Source organism: Mobula birostris, chromosome 4 (assembly GCF_030028105.1).
Source record: "Mobula birostris isolate sMobBir1 chromosome 4, sMobBir1.hap1, whole genome shotgun sequence".
In the NCBI taxonomy this organism is placed as follows: Eukaryota; Metazoa; Chordata; class Chondrichthyes; order Myliobatiformes; family Myliobatidae; genus Mobula; species Mobula birostris.
Window position 1 is genome coordinate 135,306,149 of NC_092373.1, and position 19,102 is coordinate 135,325,250.

The 19,102-nt window shown below is 39.9% G+C and overlaps 2 protein-coding genes across 6 annotated transcripts in view; one reads left to right on the forward strand and one right to left on the reverse strand.

Moving 5' to 3' along the window:
* idua (alpha-L-iduronidase) overlaps positions 1–904 on the reverse strand; it is a 179,303-nt gene extending 178,399 nt beyond the window's left edge. For all 3 annotated transcript variants that reach the window (XM_072256094.1, XM_072256096.1, XM_072256093.1), the window contains exon 1: positions 484–904. In XM_072256094.1, the coding sequence (XP_072112195.1) occupies positions 484–650 (167 nt within the window). In that variant the 5' untranslated portion in view covers positions 651–904. The remainder of the gene's footprint in view (positions 1–483) is intronic.
* Positions 905–1,027: 123 nt separating this feature from the next.
* LOC140196024 (protein regulator of cytokinesis 1-like) overlaps positions 1,028–19,102 on the forward strand; it is a 36,766-nt gene continuing 18,691 nt past the window's right edge. For 2 of the 3 annotated variants that reach the window (XM_072254724.1, XM_072254726.1), the window contains exons 1-7: positions 1,028–1,103; positions 1,442–1,574; positions 10,092–10,214; positions 16,462–16,695; positions 17,661–17,831; positions 17,929–18,069; positions 18,530–18,677. In XM_072254724.1, the coding sequence (XP_072110825.1) occupies positions 1,090–1,103; positions 1,442–1,574; positions 10,092–10,214; positions 16,462–16,695; positions 17,661–17,831; positions 17,929–18,069; positions 18,530–18,677 (964 nt within the window). In that variant the 5' untranslated portion in view covers positions 1,028–1,089. Of the gene's footprint in view, positions 1,104–1,135; positions 1,213–1,441; positions 1,575–10,091; positions 10,215–16,461; positions 16,696–17,660; positions 17,832–17,928; positions 18,070–18,529; positions 18,678–19,102 lie in introns of those variants that run through there. The other variant, XM_072254725.1, reaches the window with a different exon arrangement.

A 19,102-nucleotide genomic window follows, 5' to 3' on the forward strand; every position in this document is an offset into this window, starting at 1 on the left:
AAGACGTTCATAAAATTCATTTCCAAACAAAATATACTGATAGTACAAGGGAAATCAATAATACACAGAAGTTACAGAGCTTGTTCAGTGTAAGTAGACAATTGGGTGCATTCGAGATCTTATGACAGCTGGATAGAAGCTAGTGGTGTTTTCAAGATTTTGTTTAGGTGCCTCTTGGTGGTGAGGCAGGAATTGATGGGATGGACCATGAAGAGTGGTCCCCGTGGATCACGCTGGAGTTGGTGGAAACATACAGAGGCTGGTGGGGTGATAGGTGAGGACAACGCGGCTTATCACTGTCAGTAACTGCCATTCCAGTTGAAGCGAGATTCACCCACATCACTTCCACGCTGGTCTATTGCTTTTCGTGCCAACGATTAGGCCTTGAATGAGCATGAAATCCTTTTGAATTTAAATATCACTCTAAATCCTTCACATGGCGATAGTCCAAATATGTTTGCAAAGGAAAATTAATTAACCTACCAAAATCCTGTACTCCTCCAGAAATGCTTGAGTTCTCTTTGTGGTTTGGAAGCATCCACTACTATTGAGTAATAGTGAGGTCCATATTGTTCTGGGCGTGTAGAGCAGTAACAAGTTATTAAACAGTACTGCAATGCACTCACGAGAACAGAAATCCTGGAGTTCATGTTTAACGCCAGTAGCTTAAAAGTCTTCGTGAGATCCTCACCGAAAAGACATTCGGTGTCTCTGACAGCGAGCTTTAGCTATTTGACTGCCACACAGCTCTTCCGCCTTCACGGCCACTCTCCCTCGTTACTACGCTGTACCCCAAACCGAGTTGCTAACAATCCAACAGACGCCCTTAAATCTCTCAAAATCACTTGAAAAGCAAACCCCAACATTACCTCCCGCAACAAGGCGCCGACGCCTCGCGGCGTCACATGATCACCCTCGCGGCCGGAACTCCGCGTCTGATTGGCTCTTTGCTCAGCCTGGTCCCTCATTGGATGGCGCTCGCGAGGTTCCCGCCTTCGCGCCGGTTCTGCTGGATTCAAATTTGAGTTGTTTCCGCTGTTGCCCTTTAACGGTGTAAATCTCCTTTTGCTCCAGTTTATCGATTGCACCATGACCCGAGAGAGGTGTGTGTTTTCTTTTTATTTAAGAGCAGAGCAGTTGGTACTTCACTTGTATTTTTGTGCGATGTGTTATTTCCAACTCCGTAGCACATCCCGAAGTCTTTCTAACTCTGTTAGTATATCTCGGTCAGTTTATTTGTATGTGAAGTTGATGTTGGTCTCAAAGTGGGACTGGGTAAAGGCCCCTTCTAAACCCCACTGGTCTGAAGTAACTTCTTAAACTCTTTTGAAACTGGGAGGGTTGATGAAAACCTGCGATCAGATATTAAAGGTTTTTTTTTGTGATCCCTTTAGGAAGTTGCGGAGTATTTGGGATTTAATTTGTTGCTATTTTATTTCAGTGAAGCTATGGCCTCGTCTATAATTCATTTGCTGAACATTAAATTGGCAGCGCTCCAGGATGTCTGGGATGAGATTGGCATTCTGGAAGACAAGCGGATTCAGCGGATATCATCTGTAAAGATGCATATAGAGGTAACCATAAGACAAAGGAGCAGAAGTAGGCCATTCAGCCCATCGAGTCTGCTCCGCCATTTTATCATGAGCTGATCCATTTTCTCCTATTTAGTCCCACTCCCCTGCCTTCTCACCATAACCTTAACCTTAAAGAAACATTTAAGGAATTCTTTGCTTTCCATCTGGTTAGACGCAGATGCATATAGAGTTAATTAATTAAATTGATGTATTTTAGGACGTGGAGGCTGTTATAGTTTTACAATCTAAATTTTCAAAACAATAATCTAATGGTTTTTTTATAAGCATTGTGACTTTAAATAGTTTTAAATGAATGCTATGGTTGGCTTTATTCAACATTACTAATACTGCATCTGCCCCTTCTCCTTCCTGCACCAGACCGGCATGGTACTGTTCTAGGTAAAGCTCAGCCCTTCTCTGTCAAGTATGCAAACTCTAAATGGATCACAACCTTCCTCAATCTGGTTATTGCCTTTTCATAATTCTGAAGATTTAGAGGAAGCAATATAATCAATAATTAAAGTTAATGCAAATTCATGAGCTATTAGACACTTTTCAAAAGTGAGTGTTTTGCAAAATCAGCAATAATAATTTAATAAAGAAAATTGATAAAGGAAGAGTAGAATATTTGATTTACCAGAGATTAGTAAGGCTTTCAGCAAGATCCTGTGTGGTAGGCTTTTATAAAAGGTTAAAGCACAAGGAATCCAAGGTGCATTGATAAACTGGACCCAACTTGGCTGGGCAATAGGAAGTAGAGGCAGCGATAGCAGTGGTGTACTACAGTGATTGGTGCTGAGGCCTTTGTTGTCTGTGACATGTACAGATGACTTGGATGAGAATATAGGCGATCTGATTCATAAATTTGCAGACAAAACAGTAGATGAGTTAAAAGTGGCAAAGAAAGTTATCTAAGAATGTAATGGACCAGCTGGAGAGTTGGACGGGGTGATGACATATAGAATTTAATCCAGATCAGTGTAAGATAAAGCATATTGGGAAGTTAACTTTTGGTAGGCTATAAAATAAATTGTAGCAACTTTCGGGATCATTGCTGACATTCATAACTCCCAGAAAATGACAATGCAAGTTAATGGAGTAGTAACGAAGGCATTTGATATGCTTGCCTTCCTACGCCAAGGCACAGAGTATGAGTTGCCTGTGATGTTGTACTGTTGCATTGGTTAGAGTGCAATTGGAGTATTGGGTACATTGCCGCTATGGTAGCAACACAATGTTGAAATGATTCACTGGCGTGGACGGCTACAGTTGGAAGGATTGGGTAGGTTGAGTTTATTCACATTAGTAGTGACCATTCAGGGTTTATAAAACCGATAAGAGTATGTTGGCCTTATTTACCAGGGTGTGGGTGTTTAGAACTTGGACTGGAACCTAGATGGGAAAGGCAAAGGAGGGATATGGGTCTAAAGTATGCCAATGGTATTGGCATAAATGGGCATTATAGTCCATATTCCTCAGGTGGTCCAAAAGGCTTGGTTTTTTTGCTGTATGTTTCTAAATGAAATTTTATAATCCCTTTTAAAAGTATTTGACTGTTGAGCAAAGTGAATGATTTATCTCAAAGTTGGTTATGTTCATGATAGAGCAATGGATGCAGTGTGTATGGATTTTGGTAAGCTGCTTGACAAGGTTCCCCATGGTAGACTCATACAGAAAGTCGGGAAGCATGGGATCCAGGGAAATGTGGCTGTGTGGATTCGGAATTGGCTTGCCCACAGAAGGAAAAGGGTAGTAGTAGATGGAGCGTACCCTACTTGGAGGTCAGCGACAAGTAGTGTTCCACAGGGATCTATTCTGGGACATCTGCTCTTTGTGATTTTTGTATAAAGAAAGAGTAGAATATTTGATTTACCAGAGATTTTTTTACAGAGGGGTGGGGTAGTAAGTCTGCAGATGACTTTAAGATTGTCAGTGTTGTGATTGAATTAAAACTGAGTCACACAGAAGATGTAACTGGGAAATACAGAAGTCCTTACTCACACAGTGAACCTTCAGGAGGCAGAATTGGGTGAGGAGGGGAATTTGTCATCACTCCAACCCTCTTCTCAACTTTCAGTTGGAACTGGGGCTTGAGACAGGACATGGGAAATATTTAACCTCTATCATCTGCTTCTGAACCAAGAGGCTTCAATCGGTCAGTGAATTGCAGTAGGCAAATATTCTTGCATATTAGAATTTTGGCTATTGATTCCTTGTTTAAAATGCTCATAGGATAGGCCTTGCATTAAGTGGCAATCTTTCCAGTATACAATGCAAAAGCCATTAATGCATGTAGTTTCAATACAATTGGTAAGGTTTCTGAAACAATATTAATTTACTCATCGGTCAGTTTTAAGGTGCTCCTTACTTTTCTGGTGGGGGTAAGCTCCATTATCCACATGGCCAAAACCAGATTTCCAAAATCAGTACTATGCTCTGAGCGATGTTACAAAGACATTTTTTTCAAGAGGGAATTCTCAAAGCCTTGGAAAACGAGCAGCATCCACACTACACAATATAATCAACCAATAAAACCAGACTAGAATCATGTTTGTCATGAATCCCATGGGACTGCTTAAGAGTAGGGGGAAGCTATTTTATTGAAGAATATCACAAACGTAGAATAAATTTCCCTGGTCTACAATACAAATCTGTCATTAGTTACTTTATATGGCTCTCTGGTCAGAACAGAGGGTCTTTTCATGACTGTTTAAAATTAGTTCTATTACAATTCTTTATACTTTATTGTCGCCAAACAATTGATGCTAGAACGTACAATCATCACAGCGATATTTGATTCTGCGCTTCACACTCCCTGGATTACAAATATTGAAAATAGCTCCTGAACCTTCTCCTGAAGGTAAGAGGGACGAAAAGTCTGTTGGCTGGGTGTGTCGTGTTCTTGATTATCCTGGCAGCACTGCTCCGACAGCGTGCGGTGTAAAGTGAGTCCACGGACGGAAAATTGGTTTGTGTGATGTGCTGCGCCGTGTTCACGATCTTCTGCAGCTTCTTTCGGTCTTGGACAGGACAACTTCTATACCAGGTTGTGATGCACCCTAGAAGAATGCTTTCTACGGTGCATCTATAAAAATTAGTGAGGGTTTTAGGGGACAGGCCAAATTTCTTTAGTTTTCTCAGGAAGTAAAGGTGCTGGTGGGCCTTCTTGGCAGTGAACTCTGCTTGGTTGGACCAAGTCAGGTCACTTGTGATATTGACCCCAAGGAAATTAAAGCTTTTGACTTGTTCCACTTGCGCACCACCGATGTAAACTGGGTCGTGCAGTCCGCTACTCCTTCTGAAGTCAACAACCAATTCCTTCGTCTTGCTGATGTTGAGGGATAGGTTATTGTCTTTGCACCATGCCACCAGGTTCTTAATTTCCTCTCTGTACTCAAACTCATCATTACCCAAGATACGGCTTACAATTGTTGTGTCATCAGCAAACTTGTATATTGAGTTTGATGGAAACTTGGCTACACAATCGTGGATGTACAGTGAGTACAGCAGGGGGCTGAGTACACTGAGTATATCGGCGGAGGCCTCACTTCCGGCAGCTGTGGATGGCCACCAATGAGGCTTTACGGTGGTCGCTCCGGGGAAGTGTCTGGGACACCTTGAGGTCTCCGCCATCACTTCTGTGTGGTTGTCTGCTCTGGAGAGGTGCTGGTAGGAATGGGCCGTGTCTCCAAGTGCTCCGGCACAGTAGCAGACTGCAGGTCTCCGGGAACGTGGTGGGCCTCGTTGGTCGGGGTCAGGTTCGGTCCGGAGTTTAAGAAGCAGTTCTGGCACGGTGGTCTCCAGCTGGGTCAGTAGCTTTGCCAGGGTGTTGTTGATCTTTATCTTGCTAAATTTGAGGTTTAGAAGGGTTTCTCGGTATAGGATAATGGAGAGGGCAGTTTGCTCAGGAGAGCACGCGCAAAGTCGCCAGTTACTGGCGCCATCTTTAAATTTTTATCATATTCTACTGTGGAAGTTACCTTAACTTCATAAGTCATTGGAGTAGAATTAGGCCACTTAGCCCACCATTCAGTCTGCTCCACCATTTGATCATGGCTGATCCATTTCCCCCTCAACACTATTCTCCTGTCTTCTCATAATCTTTCACACTCTGACTAATCAAGAACCTATCAACCTCTGCCTTAATACCCACCCTTCACAGCTGCCTGTGGCAATAAATTCCACAGATTCATTGCCCTCTGGTTAAAGAAATTCCTCTTCACCTCCATTCTAAATGGACGATCCTCTATTCTAAAGTTGTGCCATTTGGTCCTAGACTCCCCCCACTAGAGGAAGCATCCTCTCCCCATCCACTCCATCTAGGCCTTTCAACATTCGATAGGTTTCAGCGAGATCTCTCATTCTTCTAAATTCCAGTGAGTACAGGCTCAAAGCCATCAAACTTCTCGTATAAGCCCTTCAATCCCAGAGTCATCTTTGTGAACCTTCTTTGAACGCTCTCCAATGGTCAAAGCATCTTTTCTAAGATGAGGGACCAAAACTGCTCTCAATACTGCAAGTGAGTCCTCACCAGTGCCTTATAAAGCCTCAACATTACATGCTTGCTTTTATATTCCAGTCCTCTTGAAATGAATGCTAACATTGCATTTGCCTTCCTCACTACTGACTCAACCTGTCAGCTAACCTTAAGGGAATTCTGCATTGAGATTCCCAAGTCCCTTTGCACCTCAGATTTTTGAATTTTCTCTGTTTAGAAGATAGACTGCACTTTTTGACACTATTCATGTACTTGTTGACACTATTCCATCTGGCACTTCATTGCCCATTCTCCTAATCTAAGACCTTCTGCATCCTCCCTGCTTCCTTAACACTACCTGTGCCCTCCGCTTACCTTCATATCATCTGCAAACTTGGCAACAAAGCCATCTATTCCATCATCCAAATGACTGACACAAAACAGAGAGAAGTGGTACAAATGCTAACCCCAGCTGAACACCATTGGCAGCAAATCAGAAGAGGCTCCCTTTATTCCCACTCCTTGCCTCCTGCCAGTCAACCAATGCTCTATTTCTGCTAGTATCTTCCCTGTAATACATTGGCTCTTAACCTGCTCACCAGCCTCGTGTGGTGCCTTGCCTTCTGAAAATCCAGATACACCTTTTTCTATACTGCTGGTAATTTCCACAAAAAATTTTAACAGATTTGTCAGGCAAGATCTTCCCTTAAGACCATGCTGACTTTGGCCCATTTTATCATATGCCTCAAGTATCCCAAAGCTACATCCTTAACATTTGACTCCAACATCTTCCCAGCCACTGAAGTCAGGCCTCTCTCCCTCCTTGAAGCGTGGGGTGACATTTGCAATTTTGCAGTCCTCTGGAACCATGTCAGAATCTATTGATACTTGAAAGAAAATTAATGCCTCCATAATTTCTTCAGCTACCTTTCAGAACCCTGGGGTATAGTCCATCTGGTCCAGGTGACTTTTCTACCTTCAGGCCTTTCAACTTCCCAAACATCATCTCTTGAGCAATATCAACTGCACTCACTTCTATCCCCTGACACTCTCAAACATTTGGAATACTGCTAGTGTTTTTCGCAGTGAAGACTGAATACTTGTTCAATTCCTCTGCCATTTCCTGGTCCTCCATTACTACCTCTAACGTCATTTTCCAGTGGTCCAATATTTACTCTCACCTCTCTGCCTCTTTATATATCTGAAAAACCATTGATATCTTCTTTGATAATATTGGCTAGTTTGCCTTCATATTTCATATTTTGCTGCTTATAGCTTTTTTGGTTGCTTTCTGTTGGTTTTTAAAAGCTTCCCAATCCTCTAACTTCAGTTGCTATGTTATGTGCCCTCTCTTCCTTTTATGCTGTCTTTCACTTCCCTTGTTAGTTGTGGCTGTGTCATCCTGCCGTTAGAATAGTACTACTACTTTATGATGTATCTATCCCGCACCTTCTGAATTGTCATTGGCATTGCTGCATTTCTGATATCCGCTTCCAATTAACTTTACCAGCTCTTCTCTCATGCTTCTGTAATTCCCTTTACGCCACTGCAATACTAATACTTCTGACTTTTACCTTAAGGTCCTTAATCAGATCCGGTTCATTGCACAACACCAATACAGAATAGCTGATCCCTTAGTGGGCTCAACCACAAGCTGCTCTTAAAAAGCCATTTCATTTGCATTCTACAAATTCCCTCTCTTGGGATCCAAAATCAGGACCAAGCTGATTTTCCCAATCTACCAGCATATTGAAATTCCCCATGACTACTGCAACATTGCCCTTTTGACATGCACTTTCTATCTCTCATTGGAATTTGTAGCCCACATCCTGGCTACTCTTCAAAGGCCTGAACATCAGGGTCTTTTTACCTTTGCAGTTCCTTAACTCTATTCTCAACGATTCTACATCTTCTGATCCAGTGTCATCTCTTTCTAATGATTTTATTGTTTTTTACCAATAGAACCAGACCACCCCCTCTGTCTATCTGCCTCTTCTTTCAATACAATGTGTATCCTTGAATGTTATGCTCCCAACTATAATCTTTCAGCCCTGACTCAGTGATGCTCTCAACATTATATCTATCAAACTTTACCTGCCCTTCAAGATCATCGTCCTCGTTCTAAATACTGTGTGCATTCAAATATAATACCTTCTGTTCTGTATTTGTCACACTTTTTGATTTTGACCCTTTTTTACACTGTAACTCATCCTACTGACTGAAATTTTGCCTTGTCATCCACCTGTGCTTTCTGACAGTCTTATTACACACTGCCTTTGCTTGTATACCAACTGCCCCATCACTCAGTTTCCCATTCCCCAGCCAAAGTATTTTAAACCCTCCCCAACAGTTCTAGCAAACCTGCCCACAAGGATATTGCCCTCCCCCAAGACTCAGGTGCAACCCATCCTTTTTGTACAGGTCATGCCTTCTCCCGAAGAGATCCCAGTGATCCAGCATTTAGAAAGCATGCACCAGTTCCTCAGCCACACATTCATCTGCTAGATTGTCCTATTCTTGCTCTCACTGGCACAGGCAGCAACTCAGATTAGTACCCTGAAGATCCTGCTTTTCAGCTTTCTACCTAGCACCCTCATTTCTCTCTACAAGACCACCTTCCTTTTCCTACCTATGTCATGTGTCCAATATATACCAAGACCTCTGGCTACTCACTCTCCACCTTTGGAGTGCCATGGACCCAATCCGAAACTCCCCCGACCCTGGCATCTGGGAGGCAACATGCCAGCTGAATGTTGCTATTGGGTCCACAGTATCTCATGTCTACTCTAACTATGGAATTCCCTGTCACTATTGCAGTCCCTTTCTTTCCTCTTCTCCAATCCTCTGTTAGACACCCAACTGCTGCAGCCTCTCCTGGTAAGTCCACCCCCACAGTATCCAAAGTGGTGTACTTGTTGTGGAGAATGGCCCACAGGAATACCCTGCTTACTTCCTTTCCCTCTCTTGACTGTTACCCTGGTACCTGCCTCCTGCAACTTGGGGGTAACCACTGCCCTGTAGCTCCTATCTATCACCAGCTCAGTTTCCCATACGAGCATAAGGTCATCAAACTTCAGCTCCGGTTCATTAACATGTTCTCTGAGCAGCTGCAGCTTGGTGAACCTGGTGCAGATATAGTTATCTGGAAGACTGAAGGTCTAGAATTCCCACATCTCACACAAAGAACACAGCACAGCCCCTGGAGCCATTTTCATTGCACTATGTACTAACAGAGGAAGAATGAAAACAAAAATTTACCAGATGCTTACCTCATCCAAGCCTGATGAGCCAAAGCCTCTCCATTCTAACACTGGTTTGTTGACACGATGGTTGCTCCAACAATGGCCAGCCACTCTGCTCGTCCCTGCCTTATTTGTATTTGCTCTTGCTAATGAATTGGGATTTGATTGGGCAGCTGGAAAATGCCGAAAGCCTGCGAACGCTCCATTTTAAAATCTTATTCATAGACCTGTAGCCTCCTCCCTCATCCCCAATTCAGCTGGGCTGATGGGACCTTCAACCCCAACCCCTAAGCATCATATTAAATTCAACCAGCACACTGCAATTGCTGTCCTTGTTTAACCATGAGATGACTGCTTGCATTTGTTGTATTTTTACAACCCGTTTCAAACAATAACATGCTGAAAGTCTTCCACTAGACCCTTCCTACCTTCAAGCTCCACGCACAATGTTTTTCTTTATACTTGGCTTGCAGCTACATCCATGTGGTTATTGATGCAGCATCAACAGTTTGAGCGAGTAGAATTGCCGTGCCTACTTTGCCTGTATAGTAATGTTCCCTAAATGTATTCATGAAAAGTTTGACACCAATTTTTAGATCTTCAACTCCCAAAGAGTGGATTACTCTCTTCCTTTAACCCTTACTTTCTAAGATCAAATCCTTGTAATTTAACTCTTGAATATTGGGTAAAAAATGTTTAGAGTGCATGTAAATGTAATATGTTTCCTAATTCTGTTTTATGAGAAATAATCAAAGCAATCCTTCAGAAATCAACATTTTTCTTCAAACGTTTCCACAGCGACTTCTAGATCAAATGATTCATGAGGAGGGACTTTTGAAAGAGCAGTTAAAGGAAGCTATTCAGAATTGGCGGGAGAAGCTGCAAGCTTTATGTTCTGAACTTCATTTGGATCCTTATAAGGTAATGTACTCTATAATGTGAAGATTTTGAATCATAGTGAATAACCTTTTTTTTCCTATTAGACCTTGTTTGCTAGTTTAACTTGCTGGATAAAGACTGATGGAGTTTGGAATTATGGATATTATCAAAATTCCATGGCAGATAATTGTGTCCTTTTGGCTTAGTCCTGGAAAAATGCTCTTTTGAGAGCATGAAATCCATTTTTAGGCTTATTTTACTTAAGGCTGCTGGCAGTCCTTTTATCCAATATAATTTTTGGGTGACACTAAGCCGGCCTTGTTCTTTGCTGTGATCAAGTTCATCAGTTCAAACCTTTTGTGTTTAGCTACATTGGACACCAGGGGGCATGAAGGCCTGTTCAAATCTATGTTTTTGTTGGGCATTTTAACTATCATCAGTCATTATGTATTTATTTTTCTTTTTGTATTTGCTGTTTGTCTTTTGCACACTTGTTATCTTTCCTGTTGGTGCAGTCTTTCTTTGTTTCTGTTATTGGAAATTGAGTATGCCCATAAGAAAATTAATCTCAGGGTTGTATTATGTACTTTGATAATAAAATTACTTTGAATTTTGTGCTTCAGTTTTTTCACAACATTTTCCTGGCCAAACTCTTTCTTTTCAAAAAGCCCTGGGGGCGTCACATAGAAACATAGAAAATAGGTGCAGGAGTAGGCCATTCGGCCCTTCGAGCCTGCACCGCCATTTATTATGATCATGGCTGATCATCCAACTCAGAACACCGCCCCAGCCTTCCCTCCATACCCCCTGACCCCCGTAGCCACAAGGGCCATATCTAACTGACGTGGGATGTGGATGTGATGACGTGGGATTGAGACGTGTAGATCCAGCTCTCCCGCAACAAATCAGTAAAGTACCGTTTAAATAAAACAAAGTTGGTAAATATTTTCTCAAAACTATTTATAAACTTTGTAAGACTACTTTACGATATGCCTCCTAAACTGCAACAAAAGAACTCTGCTGTTGCGAAGCAGCCGCGAGACGGGAAGAAAAAAGGGCCTACTGCAACGATGGAGCCTCGGACTCAGGTTGGATCTCCTTCGGTAGAACAGGGAGCAATGGCGGTGGCAACGGTTTCTCCGAAGAAGACACCGGAAATGCGCATGCTCAAAGAAGAGCGCATGCGCAAATCGACACAACGCAAACTACAAGAACCGACAGCCACTGCAATTGAAAATGAATCAGAGTCAGAATTGGATTCTGCAGAGAACACAGATGAAGAAGAGGAAGAAGAATTGGAAGCGAGTGGAAGTAAAGGAGATGATAGAGACATAAGAGAGGCTCTATTGCAATCAACGGCTGAATTAAGCAAAGTAAGAGAAGAGCTTAGAGATACGAAGAGGTGCTATAATAAAGTTATGGAAAGACAGGACAAAATGGAAAAGAAGCTTCAGAAGATGGAAAGAGAAATGGGGCTTATGAATGATAGAGTGGAAAAAACAGAAAATGATTTGCTTGTTTGGAACTCGGAAAGAAACCGACTCTTGGAGAAAGTGGATATGTTGGAAAATTTCAGTAGACGTAATAATATTAAAATTGTTGGTCTTACAGAAGGTATGGAGGGAGAAAAGCCAATAGAATTTTTTCAAAGATGGATCCCGGATGTTTTGCAAATGGGAGAGGAGGCTCGACCAATTGAAATTGAGCAGGCACATAGAGCTCTAAGACCAAAACCAAAAGATGACCAATATCCACGATCGATTTTAATAAAATTCTTAAGATTTCAAGACAAGGAAAGGATTCTACAGGCAGCTGCTCGAGCTGCCACAGATAGAAAAGGGCCATTGATAATTAAAGGGAACAAAGTTTTTTTCTACCCTGATATAAGTTACAAACTTTTGAAGAAAAGGAAGAAGTTTAATCCAGTGGAAAAAAAAAACCCTATGGGATCATGGTTATCAATTTATACTGCGTTATCCTGCAACTTTGAAGATTTGTGGAGAAAAAAGATTTTTTGATGACTACCAGAAAGCAGAGCAGTTTGTGCAAGATTTTCTGAATATTCACCAGATACAAGAACAAACTCAGGAGAGAGAGATAGATTGAAGGTGAAGATTGGGTTAAAGAATGGACTTGTTGGATTTTTGAAGCTGGATGAATGTATAAATATATTATTAATTATATGAGGTGGGTATCTATCTATCTATATATATTATATATATCTATCTTTTTTTTTGTTGCGGGGGAGCTGGAAGAAGCACTGATCGATTGCTACGTTAATCATGTGTGCAAGCGTGGCTTTTGCCGCGACCCGTAAAATGGAGGGGTGTAGTGTTGTGTATCCTTTCATTCACAACATTAGTGGGGGGGTATTTTGTGTTTTCTTTTTTTTTCTATCTTTTTTACTTTTTGCCTGGAAGGTTGGGGGGGAACACATATCAACATGGTGAAGTTTAAAGAAATTCCCCAAGGAACTATGAGAGTTGAGAAGATAAGTAATGTTTTAGATTGGAGTAACTTTGTTAAGAATAAAAGGATAAATATAAAATATCTAATAATACTTTCTTTTGTTACTTTCAATTAAGGGCTTACTTAATAGGTAAGCTGGGTCAAACAATGTTTTTGCCAAAGCCTAATGAAATTGAAATTTTAATTCAAAAAGGGAAAATTAAAAAATTTATTTCTTGTATGTATAATTTGATTCAAGAACAGACAATTAAACAAGGAATCCATAAGTCAAAGCAAAAATGGGAAACAGATCTGAATATTAATATTGATGAAACAAATTGGTCAAGACTTTGTCTTGACAGTATGACAAATACAATAAATGTTCGACTTAGATTAGTACAATATAATTTTTTACACCAATTATATATTACACCACAAAAAATAAATAGATTAAATTCAAATCTATCTGATAAATGTTTTCGGTGTAATCAAGAAATCGGTACTTTTTTACATTCTACTTGGTCTTGTTTTAAAATTCAACCCTTTTGGATAAATTTAAGAGTCTTATTGGAACAAATTACTGGAATTCAACTTCCACATAACTCTGTATTATCTCTATTAGGTGATATTGAAGGGATAAAACCGAAACTTAAATTGAATAAATATCAGAAAGAATTTATAAAAATTACATTGGCAGTAGCTAAGAAGACTATAGCAGTTACTTAGAAATCTGATTTGTATTTAAGTATGGATCATTGGAATAATGAAATGGCTAGTTCTATTCCACTTGAAAAAATTACTTATAATTTAAGAGATAAATATGTAACATTTTTGAATATTTGGCGCCCTTATTTACATAAGATAGGATGGCATATTTAAGTGCTCCGATAAAGATTTTGGTCACTTGGGGAAAGTAACGAATAATTATACCAAATTCATTTTGAATCCCATGGAGCATGTGGAAACCTTCCAACAGCCAGGCGGTTCTTTTCTTTTTTTTTCACTCTTTCTTTTTAGGTAGGACTATATATGGGGAGGGGGGGAGGAGGGTTAAGGGGAGGGGGGGTGGGTAGATTTTATCTTTTCATGTATTCTTTTTGAAAATTTAATAAAAACTATATTTTAAAAAAAAGCCCTGAAAATTTATCCTATTCACGATGAGCTTAATCTAATGTTGAGTTTAGTAAAATAAAATATCCATCTGATTAACTTTGTCATCATCTGAGAAGAGAAGATGCAGGAAATCAAAAGGTCGGGCAACATCAAGATGAAAGGAACAATTGAATTGATGTTGTGGATTGATCCTTTATTATAATTGGCCAATTCTAACATGAAATGGAGTGACAAGTTGCCTGAACTTGTTGAATCTGCTAAGTCCTGGGAGTTGTAATGTGCCTAGTCAGAAAATAAGTTGTTTCTCATTTCTGTCAAACAAAGCCCAGTAAGACCTCCGTTACAGAGGTCCGAATGGTATAGTGATTAAAGTAATAAGAAATAAACCCAGGATCATCAGTTGTCAATCTGTAATGCTAAGTTTTTTTCTCCCTGCATATGTTGTCTGACTTGTGCATTGCCAACACTATTTCAGATTTTCAGTGTCTGCAGTCAGAACAAAAACAGCAACTTCTAGAAAGCAGTAATGAAATTGGAATATAAAGCAGTAAAGAGACAGTCCAAAAACCTTTCAACTGGAAAAGTAAGATGAGGAGGATGGAAAGGATGGAATGTCTGCAATGGGTTGGAGATCAAAATTTGCAAGAAAGCAATTTTTTAAAAAGCTGAGACAGAAGGCAAAAGGCAAAAAAAAAAACAAAAAAAAACAAGTATAACCATAAAGGGGCAGCCACATCGGTGGGTGGAAAAGTAGTTACTTAAAATTGTATTGTACCAAAGTAGTCCTAGAGGAATTAATGGCACAGAAAGCTGGTACTTCCCAGTGTGTGATAACTTGCATCCCAGAGTACTATGGAGGTAGCTATGGAAACAATGCGTGCATTGGTTATGATTTGAAGGAATTCTGTAGCCTTTTGCAAGGTTAAGAAGGGAAATGGTATATTTACCCTCATAGCAAGAGGATTTGACTACAGGAGGAGGAAGGTTGTCTTTCAGCATTGTACAGGGCCATGACAAGACCACACCTGAACTATCGTACACAGTGCTGGGGGGTGCCCAAGAATTCTTGTGAAATACACTACCATTTCAGTGATGTAATAACAACAACCTCTCACTCAATGTCAATAAGACCAAGGAACTGATTGTAGACTTCAGGAGAGGGAAACCAGAGGTCCACAAACCAGTAATCGAAGATCAGAGGTGCATAGGGTCAGTAACTTTAAATTCCTGGGTACCGGCCCTAGATCCATCATATAAACATAATAGCAAAGAAAGCACGACAGTATCTCCTCTTCCACAGGAGTTTCTGGAGGTTTAACATGCCATCAAAAACGTTGGCAAACTTCTATAGATGTTTGATGTAAATTGTGCTGACTGGCTGTATTAGGGCCTGGCATGGGAACACCATTGCCTTTGAGAGGAATATCCTACAAAACATAGATTCGGCCCAGTACATCATGGGTAACCCCCCCCCCCCCCCCACATCCATTGTGCACACCTACATGAAGCATTGCTGTAGAAAAGCAGCATTCATTACCAAAGATCCTCACCACCTAGGCCATGCTGTTTTCTCGCTGCTGTCATCAGGTAGAAGGTACAGGTGCTTCAGGACTCTCGCTATCAGGTTCAAGGGCAGCTACTACCTCTCAACTATAAGGCTCTTGAATAAAAGGGGATAACTACACTCATTTTCTTGTTGTTTCATGGTTGTTATTTATTGCCATTTATTTATATCTGCATTTGCAGTTTGTTCATTAATTCTGTTTACAGTTACTGTTCTATAGATTTGTTAAGTATTCCTGCAGGAAAAGAATCTCAGGATTGTATGTGGTGACGTGTATACACTCTGATAATAAATTTTACTTTGAGCTTTGAACTTTAAACTTCCACAGGCAAATGTTCTTCTTTTCTCCCACGCAAATATTCCAAAGCAACACTCTCTGCAACTCCTGTCCACTCTTATCCCTATCAATCACTCCCTGCCCAATTGCCTCATGTCACTTTTCCAGGTAATGGTAGGAAATAGCACACATACTTCCATCACCACCCCCACCCATCTTTCTATCATTCACAAATGCACACTCACTTGTATATCTCTAATTCAGTATATGTAGTGCTTTACAATGTAGCCCCTTCTATATTGGGAGAGTCAAACAATCATTTTGTTACCATTTTGTGGAACATCATTAAATCGACAAAAAGAAATCTTAAGGCTTTAGTCACCTTTCACTTTAATTCAGTCTTACTCCAAATCTGATGTCTTTGACTCTCTACTTTGCTCTACTGACAGCCAACCAAAACTTGAAGAACAGCATCCCATATGGACATGTTGCAGTCCTTATGACTGGATACTGAACTTGAGTTTAGCCAACCAGTATTTTCACACTCTTTCTCCAGAGAGGGTGTTTTACAACTTTATCTTTTTGTTTTAATTTAATGTCAAGGTGATATAGCTATGGGCACTATGGACCACCATGTCAATGTCTACCTATTAGCCTATCTAGAGATACAGTACATATATTCCATTTTCATGCTTGGGACTGTATCTTTCTATGCTATGCCTTAACTAAGGTTACTACAAACATTACTTGTACATGATATTTATATCTGATTCCACCGCCTCTGGCAGTGCACATTTGGGAGAGCTCAGTAGTTCAAAATTTAACTTTGACTATTGTGATAAGGTGATATTATGACTTGAACTAAATTGCGTTCATTAATCCTACAGGCTGATGAAAATTCTACTCCACTTCAACTGGAAAAAGAACTCAGAGATAAAGTGGATGCTTTACTTAAAGAGAAAGATGTTCGAATGAAAGAGTGTGAAATGCTTCTAAAAGAAGATCAAGCTTTGTGTACAGACCTCTGCAAGACTCCTTACTATATTCCTACTGGCAAAGTTCCTTCCCTCAAAGAACTTGAGGAGCTTAAAAATCACATCTTGAGTACAGCCAAAGAAAAGGTGTTATAGTTATTTTCCGTTTCCTCTTAATACTTTGCAACTGCATCTATGAATCATGATAACAATGGTTAGCAGGTTATTTGAGGGCAGGGAAACAAAAAGGAATTGCAATTGATTTTGACTTCCCATGACAAGGTTTTAAAGGGATGTTCCTGATCTGTATATTTGGTAATTGAACCTGATCATTGGAAATGATGAGAGCAAGACTTTGATTCTTTTTCTTGATTGAAGTTTTTCAAGGTTGCATGTTACTCTGTCAAATGTATACTTTGTAGACAGGAACGCCTTCTTGGGAGTCAAATTTGGGCGAGTATTGAGTGCAATGTTAAATCACTGGTATTGATGATATGTCATTGAAAATTAAATGGCAGGTAGAAATAGTAGGAATAGAGGGGTAGTAACTAGTAGGATATACTCAGATCAGTGTGTCTCTTCAGAATGTATATTAGTGATTTTATCTAAGGGGTACAAATGTAATATTTCTAAATGCTCTGACAACACTATGAGCAGGCAGCAAAGACGATTCCAGCTTGATGGTTGTATTTTCTCAATAGATGTTGACTTCTGTCTGAAAGGGGAAAATATTTTAAAGTGATTTCATTATTTGCTGGATAGCATATTTTTGAATATACTAGTTCAAGTTGAATATATTATTATGCAAACATTAGATGAATTATTCACTCTGACTTTTTATTTTCAGCTGGATAATTTATCTAGTTTTCTAGTTAATATCTGTTCTAAACTGCTCAGTACTTCATCCCATTAATTACAGTGCAAACGGCCATATCAGGCTTCATGTGAGTTTAAGAATTCTGCCCTGCTTTTCTTGTCAACCACATTGTGCTTTGATGCACTTGCAATCTTGCAGATTCAAAATGACGTTTGGATCTATTGTATTTGTATGCTTGAGTATATCGGGCTCTGACTCTACTGAAGAGTCTTTCTCGATGCCTTGCTTTCTGCAGGAAAACCGTTTAGCTACCTTCCTGGGACTACGATGTGAGATCACAGATCTTATGGCAGATATTGATCACGTTCCTGATACTACATTTGAAAAGGATGCAGTTCTAGAACAGGAGGATCTTTTTTTCCTCTCTGATGAAAATATTAAGTCATTAGAGGTACTACGTAAACAGGTCAGTGTTCTAGTTTTTTGGATTTTAATGAATATTTAAATTACTGAAGTAAAAAAATTGATTTTGTATAATTGGTCTCTTTTTATTAAAATTGCAGTTGTTGATGCGAAAACAAGAGATGATAACCACACAGGAGTCTCTGAAAGAACAGATTTGTTCTTTGTGGAATACATTGCAGATTCCTATAGAGCAGCAAAGCATGGATACAACAGGCTCCATATCTGAAGTCAATGCAACAGTGTGTATTGAATCTTCAATCTTAAGTATTGTTTCTGCTATTCTTGTCATTTTGACAAATGGAAATGAGCAGCACAGGCAAAATTGCAATTGCTATGAATAATTGTTTTCAAAAGTGAAGTTGAATGTCTGCATCCATAATGTAGACTTTTAGCTGATCTTTTCTAAAAGTTATTTTATGATGGAGGAATAACAAAGGCTAACATGGGTTTCACAACTGTATTTCACAATTGTGCAGATCCTGACCCAGGTCCATGTAAAAGATGAATATAATGTGTGTTACTCATGTCAGATGTTTTCATGACTGGAAGTATTGTCTTTTCATCCAGCAGTGATTTGGGTTCCTCTTAAAGATGACACAGTGCATTCAAAAAAAAATCTTACCTGAAGGAACTTGTCCAGTACTGTAGTTTTGCATTCATCTGTTCTGTGCTACATTATAATTCCTCAATGACTTTCAGTTGCAGCAGACCCTTGAGCAACTTCAACAAATGAAGATTAAGAATCTCAAACAAGTCATCACTGGGCTTCGAGAGAAGCTACACACTTACTGGGATAAGTGTCTCTACAGCCAGAAACAAAGAGAAGAACTTGATTTCCTGCAGAGTGGTATTTTAGCATTTGCTCTTAACAGCTCGTTGTCTGACTACGTCATAGTTTTGGTATCTAGAATAAAACTGTGGACTATTTGCTAGTCTAACTATGGAAAGAATTCAGAAATCAAGTACAAAGGGATTTGGGAATCCTTATTCAGGATTCCCTTAAGGTCAACTGTAGATTTGCTGCAGTAATGAGAAAGGCAATTGCAAAGTTGGTATTTATTTTGAGAGGATTAGAATATGAAGGAGGGTATGTACTACTGAGACATTAAGCTGTTGGTCACACTGCATCTAGAATAGTGAGCAATTTTGTATTCAAGGAAAGATGTACTGGCCTGGGGAGCATCGGGATATTCAGAAGAATGATCCCAGGAATTAAACATTTAACCTGAGTGGCATCTGACTCTGGCCCTGTACCTGATGGAGTTCAGAAGA